Here is a 14,653-nt window from a genome sequence, read left to right on the forward strand (position 1 = left end):
CGTCTGAGCCTTGCGGCCGGGGTTAGGGGGCTCGGGTGAACCTCCCCGCCCGCTGCGCCTGTGGCCGCTGCTCTCGGCTCACTGGGGTCGCCCCGTCGCTGCTGCGTCCCGCAGGAGCCCCGGCCCCGGGGAGGGTGCGGTGGCTGCAGCAACGACCCAGCTCTACGGCGATGGGACCCGGGCGGGCCTTAAGGCCTGGCTGGGCGGAGGAGTGTGCGGGGCGGGCACTGAGGTACGGGCGGCCGGTAGGAGCCGGGCAGGCGCTGTGTCGGGGCGGGCCGGTAGGATGAGGGCGGGCGGTAGGACGAGGGCAGGCGGTGTGTCGGGGGCGGGCGGCAGCAGCCGGCGGGAGGCAGGGCCCGGGCGGCGGGGCGGGGGCGGGCGCTGTGTCGGGGGCGGGCGGCAGGGCCCGGGCGGCGGGGCGGGGGCGGGCGGTGTGTCGAGGGCGGGTGGTAGGATGAGGGCGGGCGGTGTGTCGGGGGCGGGAGGCAGGGCCCGGGGCGGGGCCGCGCCCGGTGACGCGCCCGGCGCTGACGTGTCGGTGCGGCCGCTGGCGTGAGACGCGGGACGCGCGGGATGCGGGCGCTGATCCTGGTTGGCGGCTTCGGGACGCGGCTGCGGCCGCTGACCCTGAGCCGGCCGAAGCCGCTGGTGGAGTTCTGCAACAAGGCGGTGCTGCTCCACCAGCTGGAGGCTCTGCGGCAGGTGGGGGCGCGGGGCGCGGGGGGCGCGGGGGCCGCCCCGCCGCCGGCTGACCCGCGCTCCCGCAGGCGGGTGTCAGCCATGTGGTGCTGGCGGTGAGCTACATGTCGGACGCGCTGGAGGCCGCCATGCGGGAGCAGGAACAACGGGTAAGGGCCCTTCCGCCTTCCCCCGCCTTTCCCCGTCACCCGGCCTGTCCCGCCGCTCACCCTGTTCCCGCAGCTCGGCATCCGCATCTCCATGTCCCACGAGAAGGAGCCGCTGGGCACAGGTAGGATTCGGGCAGGGGTTTGGGGCTGGAGGGCGGGCACAGGCGGGATGGAGGAAGTCCAGGGACAGCAGCGTGGATGGCGACACCAGAATGGATACGGCACGGCTGGGGGCGCTGGGCAGGGGGCACCGTTGGCATTCGGGTGGATATGGATGGGTGGGACTGGGGAACACCGGGAGTGGGACACCGCGGGCAGCAGCATGGCTATGGATGGGCAGGGCCAGGAGGAGCACGGGAACCGGAGGGGTGTGCCAGGATGGACATAGGCAGGACCAGGTGCGGCGGGCCGAGCGTAGATCCAGAGGGACCGGGGACTTGGGCGGGATGCTGGGACGGGCCGAGGTGGGGCCAGCAGGACCCGGGTGCTGGGCTCACCACGTCCCTGCGGCGTCACTCACGGCCGCGCAGCGGGGCCGCTGGCGCTGGCGCGGGACCTGCTGTCCGAGGACGGGGAGCCCTTCTTTGTCCTCAACAGCGACGTGATCTGCGAGTTCCCCTTCGCGGCGCTGGCCCGTTTCCACCGACAGCACGGCGGAGAGGGCTCGCTGGTGGTGACCCGCGTGGAGGAGCCGGCCAAGTACGGCGTGGTGGTGTGCGAGGCCGACACCGGCCGCATCTGCCGCTTCGTGGAGAAGCCGCGCGTCTTTGTGTCCAACAAGATCAACGCTGGGCTCTACATATTTAGCCCTGGCATCTTGCAACGCATCCAGGTATGAGCCGGGGTGCCAGGCTGAGCCAGCCTGAGGGGCTGTGCCCTCTGCTCAGCCTGTGCCCTGTTCTCGCAGCTGCGCCCCACCTCCATCGAGAAGGAGATCTTCCCAGCCATGGCACAGGATGGGCAGCTCTATGCCATGGAGCTACAGGGTAAGGCCCTGTGCATAGTGCAGGCAGCATCGGGGGGTCTTGCCTGCACTGCCACCCTCACGCTGGGGGCTGTCACCGTGGCTCTGTCCCCACAGGCTTCTGGATGGACATTGGGCAGCCAAAGGACTTCCTTACGGGCATGTGCATGTACCTGCAGGCGCTGCGGGCCCAGCACCCCGAGAAGCTGCACTCGGGGCCTGGTGTTGTAGGGAATGTGCTGGTGGTAAGTGCCAGCCCCCAGCACACCAGCCCTGGGCACGTCATGAGCTCTCTGCATTGTCCTGCCGCTGTCCTCACTGCCATCCTCAAGCTGTGCCCTTCCTCTTTCCTGGCTGGCCAAGCAGGATGGGCTGTGCCAAGAGCTGTCTGCCCTCCCAACCCTGGCACAGGCCCTCTTCCTTCCAGGACCCCAGTGCCAAGATCGGGGCAAACTGTGTCATTGGCCCCAACGTGACAATTGGGGCCGGCGTGGTGGTGGAGGATGGGGTGCGCATCAAACGCTGCACTGTGCTAGAAGGGGCCCGTATCCGCTCCCATTCCTGGCTGGAGTCCTGCATCGTGGGCTGGAGCTGCTCCGTGGGGCAGTGGGTGAGGACATAGGGTGCCCCTGCAGGGCATCAGGATTCAGCTCTTGCCCTCCCACCTCCTCGGGCTGCAGCTGCTGGGATGTGGTCCCTGCAGGCAGGAGCAGGTGCCTGGCACTGGCCCCGAGCCCAGGGGTGTGACAGGGCCTCTCTGGGGCAGGTGCGCATGGAGAACGTGACTGTGCTGGGCGAGGATGTCATTGTCAACGACGAGCTCTACCTCAACGGGGCCAACGTGCTGCCACACAAATCCATCGCCGAGTCCGTGCCAGAGCCGCGCATCATCATGTAGCAGCCCCCAGCAAGCCCTTTGCTCCCAGCTCTCCTTGGATTAAATATTTATATTTCCATTTACTGTTAAGCATCACCTGAGTGTGGCCCCAACACCAGGGGGCTTCCCCTTCCCATCTTTCAGGGCACCACATAAGGAAGAATAATTTAATGCTGCTTTTCATGAAGTCAGCCCTCAGCCAGGGGCAAGTTAACAGCCCGAACGCCCAGCTCGGCCCCCCTGCCCTGGCCCTGGGGCTGCCATGTGTTCCCAGCGCTGCCGCAGAGCCGAGGCCTTGGGCTCCCCTCCCTGAGAATGGCCGATGGGGCTGCTGGGCACTGGCCTCTCCCACCCTGCAGCCCTCTCGCCCCATGCTGCTGCCCCGTGCTGGGTCCTGACCCTCTGGGCGAGGGTCCCACAGACCTGAGCAGGGCAAGCGTTTGGGGAGAAGCCAGCATGAGGCAGGGGGGCTGCCCTGCTCAGCTGGGGGAGCCCGTGGTGTGGGGCTGGGCTTTATGAACTGGCTGGCTTGGTGAAGTCGTCCACCCCTGTGATGGTGGCCTTACAGAAGAAGCAGTCCTTGTTGTTCATCAGGTGCTGGTTGATGCAGGCTCTGGGACAGAGGAGGAAAGAGCATCAGCCCCCACCCACACGGCACAGGGCAGGGCCAGGGGTTGGCAGTCATCCTGGTCAAGGTCAGACATGGGAGCTACTCACTTGCATGACTTGTGGGAGCAGGGCCTGAAGATGGCTGAGATGGGGTGTGCGTAGCAGATGGGGCACAGGTCTTCCTCGCTGGTGGGCTGTGGGGGTCACCAGGCAGTTAGCAGTGGCATCCAAATCCCATGTCCCAGGCCTGCTGTCAAGGACTGGGACAGGGCTGGGGCAGGGGGAGACTCACCAATGTGGTAGCAGCTGCCTGCTTGAACTCCTCACTCAGATGGTTCAGCATCTTTTCCACCTTTGCCAGCTCCTCAGTACTGATGTACTCTGTGTCTGAGGGGGCAAACTGGGCGTGTGTGGGGTGGATGGGACTCTCAGGCTGTCCTGAGGCTGCTGAGTGATGCACAGGGGCTGCAGCTGCCCTTGGGGAGCAGCCAGGACAGGAAACACTGGGCACTGAGAAGGGCAGAACTACTGGCTGGCATTGGATGGATACATGCCCATCCAAACTGCTACTGCTGGGGTGTTGGAGGGCATAGACACCTGTCCCCAGGACTGAAAGGGCTGGGACCTTGCAGGGGACACAGACACCGTCCAACCCATTCCTCCCTCCCCAGCTGTGGGTGGGTGGGTGGGTGGTGAGCATAGCTCCCAGGGCAGTGCCAACACTTACAGGTGTGCAGGGAGAAGTGGCGCTTGTCCGTGGCCGGGGGAGCTGCTGCCAGGGCCGAGGGCTCAGCGTGGCCCAGCAGGTACTGGATGGAGCGCAGCTGGAAGCAGGGATCCGCCAGCAGCACCGCAGTCGCGCGCTCCGTCCTGCCAAGGGACACACCTCAGACCACAGACAGCCCGCCCTGTGCTCCCACACCAGCGTGCCCAGCTAGTGCCCCCCCCCTCCAGGGGAACATTCTCAAATGCAGCCAAAGAGCAGCAGTCATCCTCCTCCTCCTCCTCTGCCACCCCGACTCACAGGCTCTGGGGATCGATGCAGCGATTCAGCACTTGCTGAGGCTGCAGCCCTTGGGCCAGTGCCTGAGCCTGGGTTGCTGCAGGGCAGCTGAAGCATCCAGGGCTGCCCCTGGTCACAGCACCTCACGGGAGATGCTCTGCAGAGCCTCATGCCAGGGGCTGGGGCCCTCCTGCACCAACAGGACAGCTCAGGGTGCACTCAGGGTAAGCAGGTCCCCCAAAAGGCAGGAGGGAGAAGTCGTGGCCCTTGCTGGCTTCACTGGGCACAGGCAGGATGGATGAAGGTTACCTTAATGAGTGTCTCCCTCAGGCACCAGTGCCATGGCCTGGTAACAGCCCCTGGCAAGGAGCAGAGCAGGCTCCGTGGCTGGCCCAGGGCAAGCAGAGCAGGCCCAGCAGTCAGTCAGCACAGGCTTAGCCGGGGCACAGGGAGTTAACAGCCTCTTGACTCGCAGCAGCCGCCAAATTAGCTTTTTGCTGCCCTAATGGAAACCAATTCCCCAGCTCTCCTCTTCCCACTAAACCACCTGAGCTCTGGATAATGACATTCCTGCGCGTCCTTCACCCTATGGCCACTCCTTCCCCGCCAGCAGCCCGCAGCACCCCCTCTGCCGTGGGGACCCCACTGGGCTCAGCCCCTCTGCTCACCCCGGGGCCGGGAATGCTGGGGGGTCCCCAGCTCCTGGGGTGCTGAGGATTGGGGCAGCAGGAAGGACCACGGCTGGGAGAAAAGCAGAACCGGGGGGTGAGCGCCATCCCCACTCCCTGCCTGGGTGCAGGATGCAACACGAGGGGCTCCCAGAGGTGACGGGTTTATTCCAGCATTCTGCCAGAGGCTGGGCAGTGGCGGAGCAGCTGCTTTATGGATCACAGCCGGTCGCGGCTCTCCGGCGGCTGCACACCGGTACGGCCGAAGTGTTCCTGAGCTCCCCTGGGGACGAGCGACCACGCACGGTCAGTGCTGCGCATCGCTCTGCCCACTCGCAGCGAGGCCCAGGGACGGGGACAGGGACAGGGCCACCGTCGCGGCCACCACTCCCCGCGCCGGGGCCAATGGGATCCCGCCCGGCCCCCTCGCCGCGCACCGCCCGCGCGTAAATAGGGGCAGGAGCGGGACCGCGCTCCGGAGCGCGCCCGCCTCTCGGAGATGCTGCCCGGGAGGAAGCCGGACGAGGCTCCCCGGAGGTCGCGGCGTGCGGATGTGCCCCGGCGGCGCTGAGCCCTGAGAAACTTCGCACTCGAGGGATGAGCAGCTCCAGGAGGCAGCGAGGCGCCCGCCCGGCCCTTCACACAGCCCCGGAGCGCCCGAGCGCCTCAGCCCCCCGATGCTGATCGCCGGCGCCCAGCCGACCCCCGGCAGCTCTCGGCCGGCCGGAGCACAGGTACGAGGCGACCTCGGGTGAGTCGCGGCAGAGCTGGGCAGGGCGATGCCGCCCTTTAGATCTTTTCAAGCCCCACGGCCGGAATCGAGATCCTCTTTTCCGGGGTGCAAAAGGGCGTCTGTGGATGCCTGGTAGAGCCAAGCCAGCGCTGGGGGAGAGACGAGAGACGGCGGCAGGTTTTTTCTCGCGTCTCATCGAGCCTGGCTGTGCCGCCGGGCTGTACAAAAGGCTCCTGCCCGCCACAATGTCCTCGCCGGTGACCGCGGACCCGGTCTGGCCGCGGGTGGCAAAGCTGTTCCTGCTGTTGCTCCAGCTGTGCGCCCCCCGAACCTCCCCGCAGCCCCACCGCTGCCCCACCGGCTGCATCTGCACCTCCGACCTGCTGAGCTGCAGCCGGCAGATGCTGCAGCGGGTGCCCCAGGCACTGCCGCCCACCACCACCACGCTGGACCTCAGCCACAATGCCCTCACCCAGCTCCACGACCGCTGGCTGGCCGACCTCCCGCACCTCGAGGCCCTACACATCAACCACAACCAGATTTGGGACCTCTCTCCGCGGGCTTTCCACAACGCCTCCTTCCTGCGGCACCTGGACATGTCCTCCAACCACCTGCAAGCCGTGAAGAGGCACTACTTCGAGGCGCTGGTGAGCCTGGAGGAGCTGCTGCTCTACAACAACCGCATCACGCAGGTGGATGAAAATGCCTTTGCCAAGCTGAGTGATCTGCGGAAAGTCTACCTGAGCTGGAACAACCTGACTGCCTTCCCTTTCCACGCAGTGCAGGGGCTGGGAATCTACAACCTCCGCACGCTGGACCTCTCCTCCAACAACCTGAGCAGCATCCCCGTGGAGGTGCTGGCAGCTCTGCCCGAAAACATCGGCAATGGCTTGTACCTGCACAACAACCCCATCAGGTGCAGCTGCCCGCTCTACCTGATGCTTCAGCACTGGAATCAGCGAGGTTTCAGCTCCGTGAAAGATTTCTCTGAGGAGCACACCTGCAAGGTATCTGACAACGTGCCCCGGTCCCTGATCAAATTCCTCAAACACAGCCACATGTTTGCGAACTGCTCGGCGAGCACCGAAGACGCGCACCTCTCGCACTTGGAGGTGATGGTAGGCCAGCCCATCCTGCTCACCTGTAACACCAGTAACACCAGCCTGCCACACACAACCACCACCTACATGTGGATCACCCCTCACCATGAGCCCATCAAACACCCAGGGAACAGCAATCGCTCCCTGGAGGTCTATCACAACGGCAGCCTGAGGATCGCTGTAGCCAAACCCTGGCTCTCAGGGGTCTACGTAGGCTTGGCCATGAACAGCCCCAACAACTTCAGCAGGATGTGTGAGGTCAACATGACCGTCCTCTACCCCAAGGCGGCTGGGGAGACCTTCAGCACTGGCCTCACGACCCTGCTGGGCTGCATTGTGAGCCTGGTGCTGGTGATCATCTATTTGTACCTCACGCCGTGCCGCTGCCTGGACTGCTGCAGGAAGCCAGCCCCGCTCAGCCCCCCGCAGGAGTGCAGTGCCCAGTCCTCCATCCTCAGCACCACTCCCCCGGCCACTGATGGGCCGAACCGCAAAGCCAGCGCCAACAAACACGTTGTCTTCCTCGAGCCCATCAGGGAGACACAGAATGGCAAGATCCGCCTGGCCCTTGGTGAGGACTTCCCCGACCCCAAGCACCCCAAGGTCCTGCAGCTCAAGTCGGACTCAGAGTCCATCAGCTCTGTCTTTTCTGATACCCCCATTGTGTCTTAGTAGGACAGAGCTGGGGGCAGAGCTGAGGCCTCCCAAGAGCTGGTCTCCTCCATCGCTGCCAGAACAGGATTGTTGGGCATCCTGAGTTCCTAGCTTGACCATGGAGTGATTGACATCACCCACAACTGCTTCAGCCATGGGCTCCAGGTGGGTTTTGGGCCACAGGCACACTGAGGCCCAGCAAGAGCGCCTTGCATAATCCACTGGCAATGGCCTTGTTTGCACACAGGTAACGCTGATGAACCCAGCATGCTGGAGAAACCCCCCTTCATTTGGGCACCCACCCTTCCTAATGTGGCACCAGGCCTGGAGGTTTGCAATGTCCTCAGCCATGAGATGCCCAACCTGACACCACTGCCACAGACCCTCCAGGCCATGGAACAGCTGTGACAAGTGGGACACTGTCCTGGCTCATGCCAGGGTCGTCAGGAATGGTGATGCCACTGTCCTCTCCCAGCACATGCCGGTCACCATCAGCACGTCATGGCTGGGAGCAGGGGACTGACCCCATCACAAATGGGGGTACACACTCCTCCCCAGGTGTGGCCACGCAGGAGGGATGGAGCTCAGCGCCTGACCAGCCACGCAGCCAAGCAAACCTTACAAGCTTTTGCTTCCTGAGAAGCTGTATATCATCAAGGCAGGATTAGGTGATGAGACACAGCGCCCCAGCCCGCACTGTTCAGAGCTCCCCATGCCACAAGGACACTGAGGTCTCCGATGCACCATGCGCTCCTCTGCAGCTTCTCCTTGAGGCGGACACGCTGCTCAAGCACAGCTATTTAGGCAGTAACCTAATCAGCCTATCGATAAATGTGAGTAATCCTCCCCTCTCCTGGGTCGTAATTCTCTAGTTCCATTGGAATAAAAATGCCTATTTTTTTAAGCTCACGCTGGGCTGAGTGTCTCCTTGCCCTTGCAGCAGTGTGCAGCCACCGCGCAGCTCACGGGCACAGCAGTGGGAGGCTGAGGGCTGAGGAAGCCCCAAATTGCTGCAGGCCCAGCACACAGAGCCAGGCAATCTGCACTGGACTGACAGCCTCTGTTCCCATCAAATGGCCTTCAGGTGGCCTCAGCAAGGGGGTTAAATGTGCTGGTGGTCTGGTGCTGGTGAGAGAGATGCATCCAGTGGATTGTCCTTGGGAGGGCAGGTCCCCAAAATGATGCCTGGGAGCTGGGGAAGGAACAGCATTGACTGACACAAGGGTACATCCAGACCTCAAAAGGAAAATGCAGGATTTGGATGCAGGGGAAAGGCACCACCAGGGATGGGACTGGCGCTGCCTTTGGCTTGGTCCTGGTGCACCCTTCAGATGGAGCCCCCAACTCATTTCACCTGCGCGGCCTTGCCTGGCATCCACCCTTGCCTCTTCCTGAAACAGGGAGTGGTTCTGCCCCCCCAAAATGCCTGATTCCACAGAGGGATAAGGGTATCCTACCCCTCTGCCAGTCACCAGTATCCCATCCACAGCTGGAGCAGGAGCATGTGGCCATCACATGCAGCACAAGGGCTGTGGGCAGGAGCACAGCCCAGACATGATGGGGACCAGGACCCTTCAGAGACCTGCAGTCCCCTCCCATGGCTGAGTGCCCTGGTCCCAAGAGCTGCTGGCAGCCCCATGACTGGTGGGAGGGCAAGAACACTGTGGCACCGGGACCACCCACACTAGCACACATCCTTTCAACTTTGCTGGCCAGGAAACAAGCAACTTTTTTCCCAGCAAAAACTAAACTCTGTGCCCAAATAAACTGTCAATACTCCCCATCTGAGGAGGGGTGAGTGTTTGGGAGAGCAGCTCTCCTGAGACAGCCCGGCTTCCCAGCACTGCTGCTGACAGTGCCCTTGCTGAGCCCCGTGCCCCGCGGCTGGCGGAGGTGACGGATGCACAGCGACAGGACAGCCCCCGCCGGGCTGAGCCCTGGCTGCCCCAACCCACCACTGCTGGCCCTGTCACCTCCTGTTAGTGCACTGTCCTGACGGGCCCAGCGTGCCCTGCTGGCCACACCGGGGGCTGCCAGGGGGGCGATGAGGCGTCGGGCACAGAGGTGAGTGACACCTTGAGGGTGCAGCTGAGGTGCTGCCATCACCTCTGGCTTTGCACCCAGGAAAGGATTCCATGGGAAGGAAGGTTTGAATTTGAGCTGGAAATGTTTGGGAAAGAGAAGAGACCCAGCTGACTGCACCAGGTCCCAACCAGACAAGGGCACTGACCCAAGTGTGGCCTGCACCTGCTGAGACAGTACCAAGCCCGTGGCAGAGTATGTGCCATATCCAAGCACCATATCCTCCTCCAGAAGGAAAGATGAAGGGCTGTTCTGGGCCTCAGCTGCTACAGTGGGCACTACCCGCACATTATCACTATCCTTGTCTTTCTCCCCAAAAATTTTCCCCATCCCCACTGCCAACACCAGCTTCCCAGGCATTAGTGCTCCTGCAAACCTGCATGCTCAGCTGAGGATGACTGAAGCTTGAGGAAAGCTCAGGGAGCATAAGAAAAGCTCCCAGGCGCCTTTCCAGGGACACACCAGCCTGAAGGGGAGTTCTTCTAGGCTGGCTGCAATTCTCCTATCCCTGAAGGAAAGCTGAGGCTTGCTCTCCACGGACTTGCTCTGAGATTTGCATCCATGCTGCCCTCAAGGGATCCCTCTGCCTTTACCCAGTAAAGTCCTGCTGCTGCTTTTCACATGTTCCTGATGCTCAGAAAGGACCACACTGCTGATCCAATGAGCACTGGGAGGCAGTTTGAACTGTCAAAGCAGTTCATTAAGCAGCCTGAAAGGCAGAACATCTCAGCAAGGAAAAACAGCCAGGAGCAAAGCTTCTCTGACAGGCAGGAGCTGGGAAACCTAATGGATGTTCCCCAAGGAATATACTGTCCTCTCTTGGCAGCCATCTCCACCATTACACCCCTGGCCCCTTGCCAGACCTCCCTTCCTGCTCCTTGACTCTGCAGGGCAAAGTAATGGGTAAAAAAATAATGGGTCAGCACAAAGCTCACTGGCCCTGGCACACAGGGACCTGTGCCAGCGTGTGTGGGGATAAGGATTGGCTTTGGGGTAAGGACTAGCTTTGGGATAAGGACTAGCTTTGGGGACCAGTGTCCAACACTGACTCCTGTCTCCTCTGGCACTTCACACCTCAGCCAGGACAACGAGGGTGCACTGAATGCCAGTCCCATCCTATCCTCTTGTCACCAAGGATGGACACGGCAGGGCGTGGATCCTTTCCTTACAGTGCTCTCAGTTTTCCAGAGAGCTCCAATCAGCAAAGCCTGGTGCTGGCAGCACAAGGCCTGCTCCTGCCCCCCAGCATGTGCCTGACAGCCCGAAGGGGCTGGGAGAGCCCAGTCCTGGCAGTCCCATCACTCAGGATGCAGCACTTGGAGGTGGCAGCTTGTAAAAACACAGACCACACTCCTGTTTTAACCATGAAACCTATGCCAGAGCTAATCGGTCTTCTGTGCTCTGGCTCATGCTCACCCTGATGTTACACACTACAAAACTGCAGTACCATCCATTTTCTGGGTTTTTAGAGCAAGGTACCAAGGACTCCTTTAGACTGTGTAGTCCATGAAATGTCAACTCCTGCCCCTCCTTCCACACAGCTTGCTCACCACCACTGTTGAGGGAGCATTAGTGTTTAAGGGGTCAGTAATTATAAAGTCTAATGAGAGCTATGCAGAAAACTGCCATGCCCATGGGTCCAGCCAAGTCCCCAGGGGCCCAGCAGCACATGAACACACAGGTGGATGGCCAGGCTGTTTAGGAATCTGCGGACTGGGATCTTCTGATCTTTCCGGTGGAGTTGCTTCTGGCAAGGCTGGCTCCTGCTCAGCATCCCACTGGTTCAGCATGGTTGTTTCTGGTCCAGGATCCCTGTCCTGTGCTTTGATGGCTGGTACCACCATGTTCCCAGTGAGAACAGTGCTTTTCCTTCAGTCTTCTCCATCCTTCATGCAGAAGTCCCTGGGGGATGCACCTTGAAGGCCCTTTAGTACTTGTCCTGTACAGACTGGTTTTCTGGCTCCTTGCATGTGTCCCAATCCTCTCCTCACCCTGACAGCATCCCCTCCCTGCCTTTGAGGGGATGGAGGGAGCATGGGGGAAGCCCAGGAGCAAAGCAGTGGCCCTGCCCTGTCCCAGGATGGACAACACAGCTCATCTCCACTCTGGGATGGGCACTCACTTCCCACAAAGCCAGTCCTAATTACAGCATGCCCTCACACACAGGGGACCACAGCCTCACCTCTGAGCCTCACCCCTTTCCCTGCCACGCACTCTCGCCAGGATCCTGACACCAGCTCTGGCCAAGGCTGCTCCATTAGCTCACTCTGAAAGAGGCTTAATAGAAAATCTGCTCAATTATTTAGCAAGCAGACAAACGGAGGGATGATAGTGCCTGAAGTCAGCTAGGGTCTGTGGCATGGATTCAGCCCAGCTCCTGGCTCAGCCTGGCAGATCCTGCCTTTCCTCTCCTCCCTGCTCAGTCACTAAGGCTGGCAGAGGGAGCAAAGGGACACATCTCTGCCCTCAGCCCTGCCAGCCTCTGACACCCCCCAGTGCTGCCCAACAGCTCCCAAACCCAAGGGCTGGGAGGGGGCACTCACTATGAGCAACACCAGCCCATCCTGCCTGACCCAGCAAGGAAATGCACCTCTCTCAAAAGCACAGCCTGCTCCATACAGGGACTACATCAAATGATGGATCAACTGTCTCACCACAGCCTGGCCTGGGCAATGTTCCCTTTCCTTGTGCTTAATGGCTCTGTTTGATGCCAGGAGTCCACAGCAAGAGGACTCAATGCCTGGATGAGCGTCCTGTGTTGGGAAAGGAGCAGCTCAGGCATTTGACTGAAGCCTGATGAAGTGACTGGATGGTTTGGCAGGGCCCTGGCTCACACTTACTTACTTACTTACTTCTCCACTGCAATGTTTTCATTCCATAAATGGGACTTCATTTCTTCAGTACCAGATGAGCCCATTCCCTATGTCCCAGATGTTTGCAGCATCTTCCAACCAAGTGCCTGGCACAGTGTCTGCTTGCTGGGTTAGAGGCAACCAGAAAAAACACATACAAGCCAAGGAAGTCTCTCAAGGCCCTGTCCCTGTCCTCATTCTCTGGGGCACAGTCTCCTCACAGGGTCACACTGTCCCTGCTAATTCCCACAGGGATGTTCCTGCCTGCAAATGTGGGCTGGAAAATCTCTCTGTTAATGATTTCTGTCAGTCTGGGAGTTACCAAATGAGACCTGGAAGAGATTTCTACCAGCTTTCAGCACTGCCCAGACAGAGTGCTTCTGGGGAAGGACAAAAGCCCATCCTACTATCCTGCTTCCTGCACTGAGAGAGAGAAAGGAAAAAGGAAAGCTGTCTACAGATGAGTTCACATAAATAGGTCTGCTCTGAAGAGCCTGATTACATACAGGACCCTTTAAATCACTTTACCCACTTCAGAATGTAAAGACTCCAGGAAGGTTTGAATTCTCCAGTTCCATTCCTCTTACTCATGCACCTGGAGACAAATGGTTCCTATTGCTATGCTCTGGGCCAGCCATCATTGACATGCACCATCTCCCTGGGTCTTGGGTGATTGTTTACCTGAGCTCCACCTCTCAGGTTTCAGCACCCTGTGGTGATGGTGCCTCAGACAGAGGATGAAACCAGGGCTGAGGCATCGAGGAATATACTAAGGCAGCAGAAAAATCTCAGTTTTTTTGGTTTTCTCCATCCCATCTCTGTTTGCAATTTCTCTGTGTGGCTGCACAGAGAACTGCTCTGTAACTGGGGGGCAACACCCAGTCCTCAATTCAGAGTGCTGCCCAGAGTGTGGGGACCCAGTTCTCCCTTCCCCATGACACTCTGCCTTTGATCTCTGCCTGGTCTCTGCCATCCCCTCTGCTCGGGCAGCACTAGAGGGTCTCCAAGCCACCTGCCTCGGTTCTTTTGTCTTGATTGACCTCAGTGGCTCCCCTGCAACATTGGTTTGCCTTTTATAGATCACTGATGTCTCAAACCTCAGGTTTAGTGCATGGCTTTGCAAAATCACACAGAAGAATTTTGCTTTATGGATATTTTTCCCTGGGCTTCCTCCTGTTCCACCTTCTGCTCCTCCTGCTCAGTTAGGTCCACCTTAGGGATACAATGCTTTTTACACATCATTCCACTATTTTGCATTTATTTCTCCTTTCCAGTGCTCAGGGAAGTGACTACAAAGCCCTTGAACATCAGAGACTCGCCAGTTCCCTCAGGCACAGTGTCTCTGGTACATGATGGTGCAGCCCAAGGCATGAAGGATGCTGTTGGCACACAGAGGACAGTGTCCCTTGGTGGTGACGCTGGCTGCCTGGAATTCACACCCCCAAAGCACAATGGGCTTTTCAGGGAAAGGACAGACCCTGGAAGCTTTCTGTCTCTCCAGGACTCCCTGCAGCCTACAGAAGATATGACTGATATCCCACTACCATCTTCCCAGTGCTCTTTGGAGTTTGATAAACTTAGGGAGAACCTTCCCCTTCCCCATTTTGACCTGACAAGTGACCTGACTTGAGACAGATGTTCAAGGGGAGACAGGCAGGGAAGGATTTCTCATCCTGGCATGCAGGGAACTGTTTTATCACCTCCCCTTCCCTTCAAGAAGAAGTGTCTAGTTGTGGCATCAAATTCATGATGTTTGGCCTTTCCATGGAGGAAGGTTCTGAGGGCAAGCAAAATCCACCTCTGTTCACAGCCCAGAAAGGCCACTGATCAATGACCTTGTGCCCAGGTTTTGGCACTGTCATACTTGGGGCAGTGAGACTGGTGCAGCAGCTATGGGAGGCAGGTTATAATTAGATATATTTGTTTACATCTTTGAGTCCTTGAGAGAAGAAGCTGAAAGACTGGCTGCAGGGCTGAGCCACTCGGCCAGATGGGACTCTGCTCTCTGCAAAGCCAGACACTATCGTGTTCTCCAAACATGAAACAAGGATGTACAGCACAGACAGAAGAGCCCCATCTCCTACAGCAGCCTACAGCAAACAGTGACCAGGCAAGACACCTGCAAATGACACTGGGAGACAGCAGAGTGTCTGAATAAGTCTATTTGCAGGAATCAGTACAAGTAGACACAGACACATAAATGATCAGGTCAGCTGTGGCTTTGTCCAGCCACAACACTCCCCTAGTGCTGCCTCTCTGA

At 59.8% G+C, this 14,653-nt stretch overlaps 3 protein-coding genes across 4 annotated transcripts in view; 2 read left to right on the top strand and 1 right to left on the bottom strand.

The window, feature by feature from the left end:
- Positions 1-556: 556 nt before the first annotated feature.
- Positions 557-2,771, top strand: GMPPB (GDP-mannose pyrophosphorylase B). Its single transcript, XM_083869412.1, has 8 exons — positions 557-705; positions 771-851; positions 925-973; positions 1,382-1,683; positions 1,759-1,837; positions 1,933-2,060; positions 2,243-2,425; positions 2,582-2,771. Exons 1-8 carry the CDS (start codon positions 577-579, stop codon positions 2,711-2,713), a joined length of 1,083 nt encoding a protein of 360 aa, XP_083725538.1. The 5' UTR covers positions 557-576; the 3' UTR covers positions 2,714-2,771.
- A 90-nt stretch (positions 2,772-2,861) lies between these two features.
- RNF123 (ring finger protein 123) overlaps positions 2,862-14,653 on the bottom strand; it is a 47,511-nt gene continuing 35,719 nt past the window's right edge. For both annotated transcript variants that reach the window (XM_083869410.1, XM_083869411.1), the window contains exons 36-39: positions 4,029-4,171; positions 3,594-3,688; positions 3,410-3,495; positions 2,862-3,305 (exon numbers count right to left, since the gene is read on the bottom strand). In XM_083869410.1, the coding sequence (XP_083725536.1) occupies positions 3,206-3,305; positions 3,410-3,495; positions 3,594-3,688; positions 4,029-4,171 (424 nt within the window). In that variant the 3' untranslated portion in view covers positions 2,862-3,205. The remainder of the gene's footprint in view (positions 3,306-3,409; positions 3,496-3,593; positions 3,689-4,028; positions 4,172-14,653) is intronic.
- Positions 5,951-8,285, top strand: AMIGO3 (adhesion molecule with Ig like domain 3; the record flags this gene model as incomplete). The annotated part of the gene is made up of 2 exons (XM_083869788.1): positions 5,951-7,624; positions 7,707-8,285. One exon carries the CDS (start codon positions 5,951-5,953, stop codon positions 7,475-7,477), a length of 1,527 nt encoding a protein of 508 aa, XP_083725914.1. The 3' UTR covers positions 7,478-7,624; positions 7,707-8,285.

The sequence above is a fragment of the Zosterops lateralis genome (genome assembly GCF_965231275.1).
Source record: "Zosterops lateralis genome assembly, chromosome: 11".
Lineage (NCBI taxonomy): Eukaryota > Metazoa > Chordata > Aves > Passeriformes > Zosteropidae > Zosterops > Zosterops lateralis.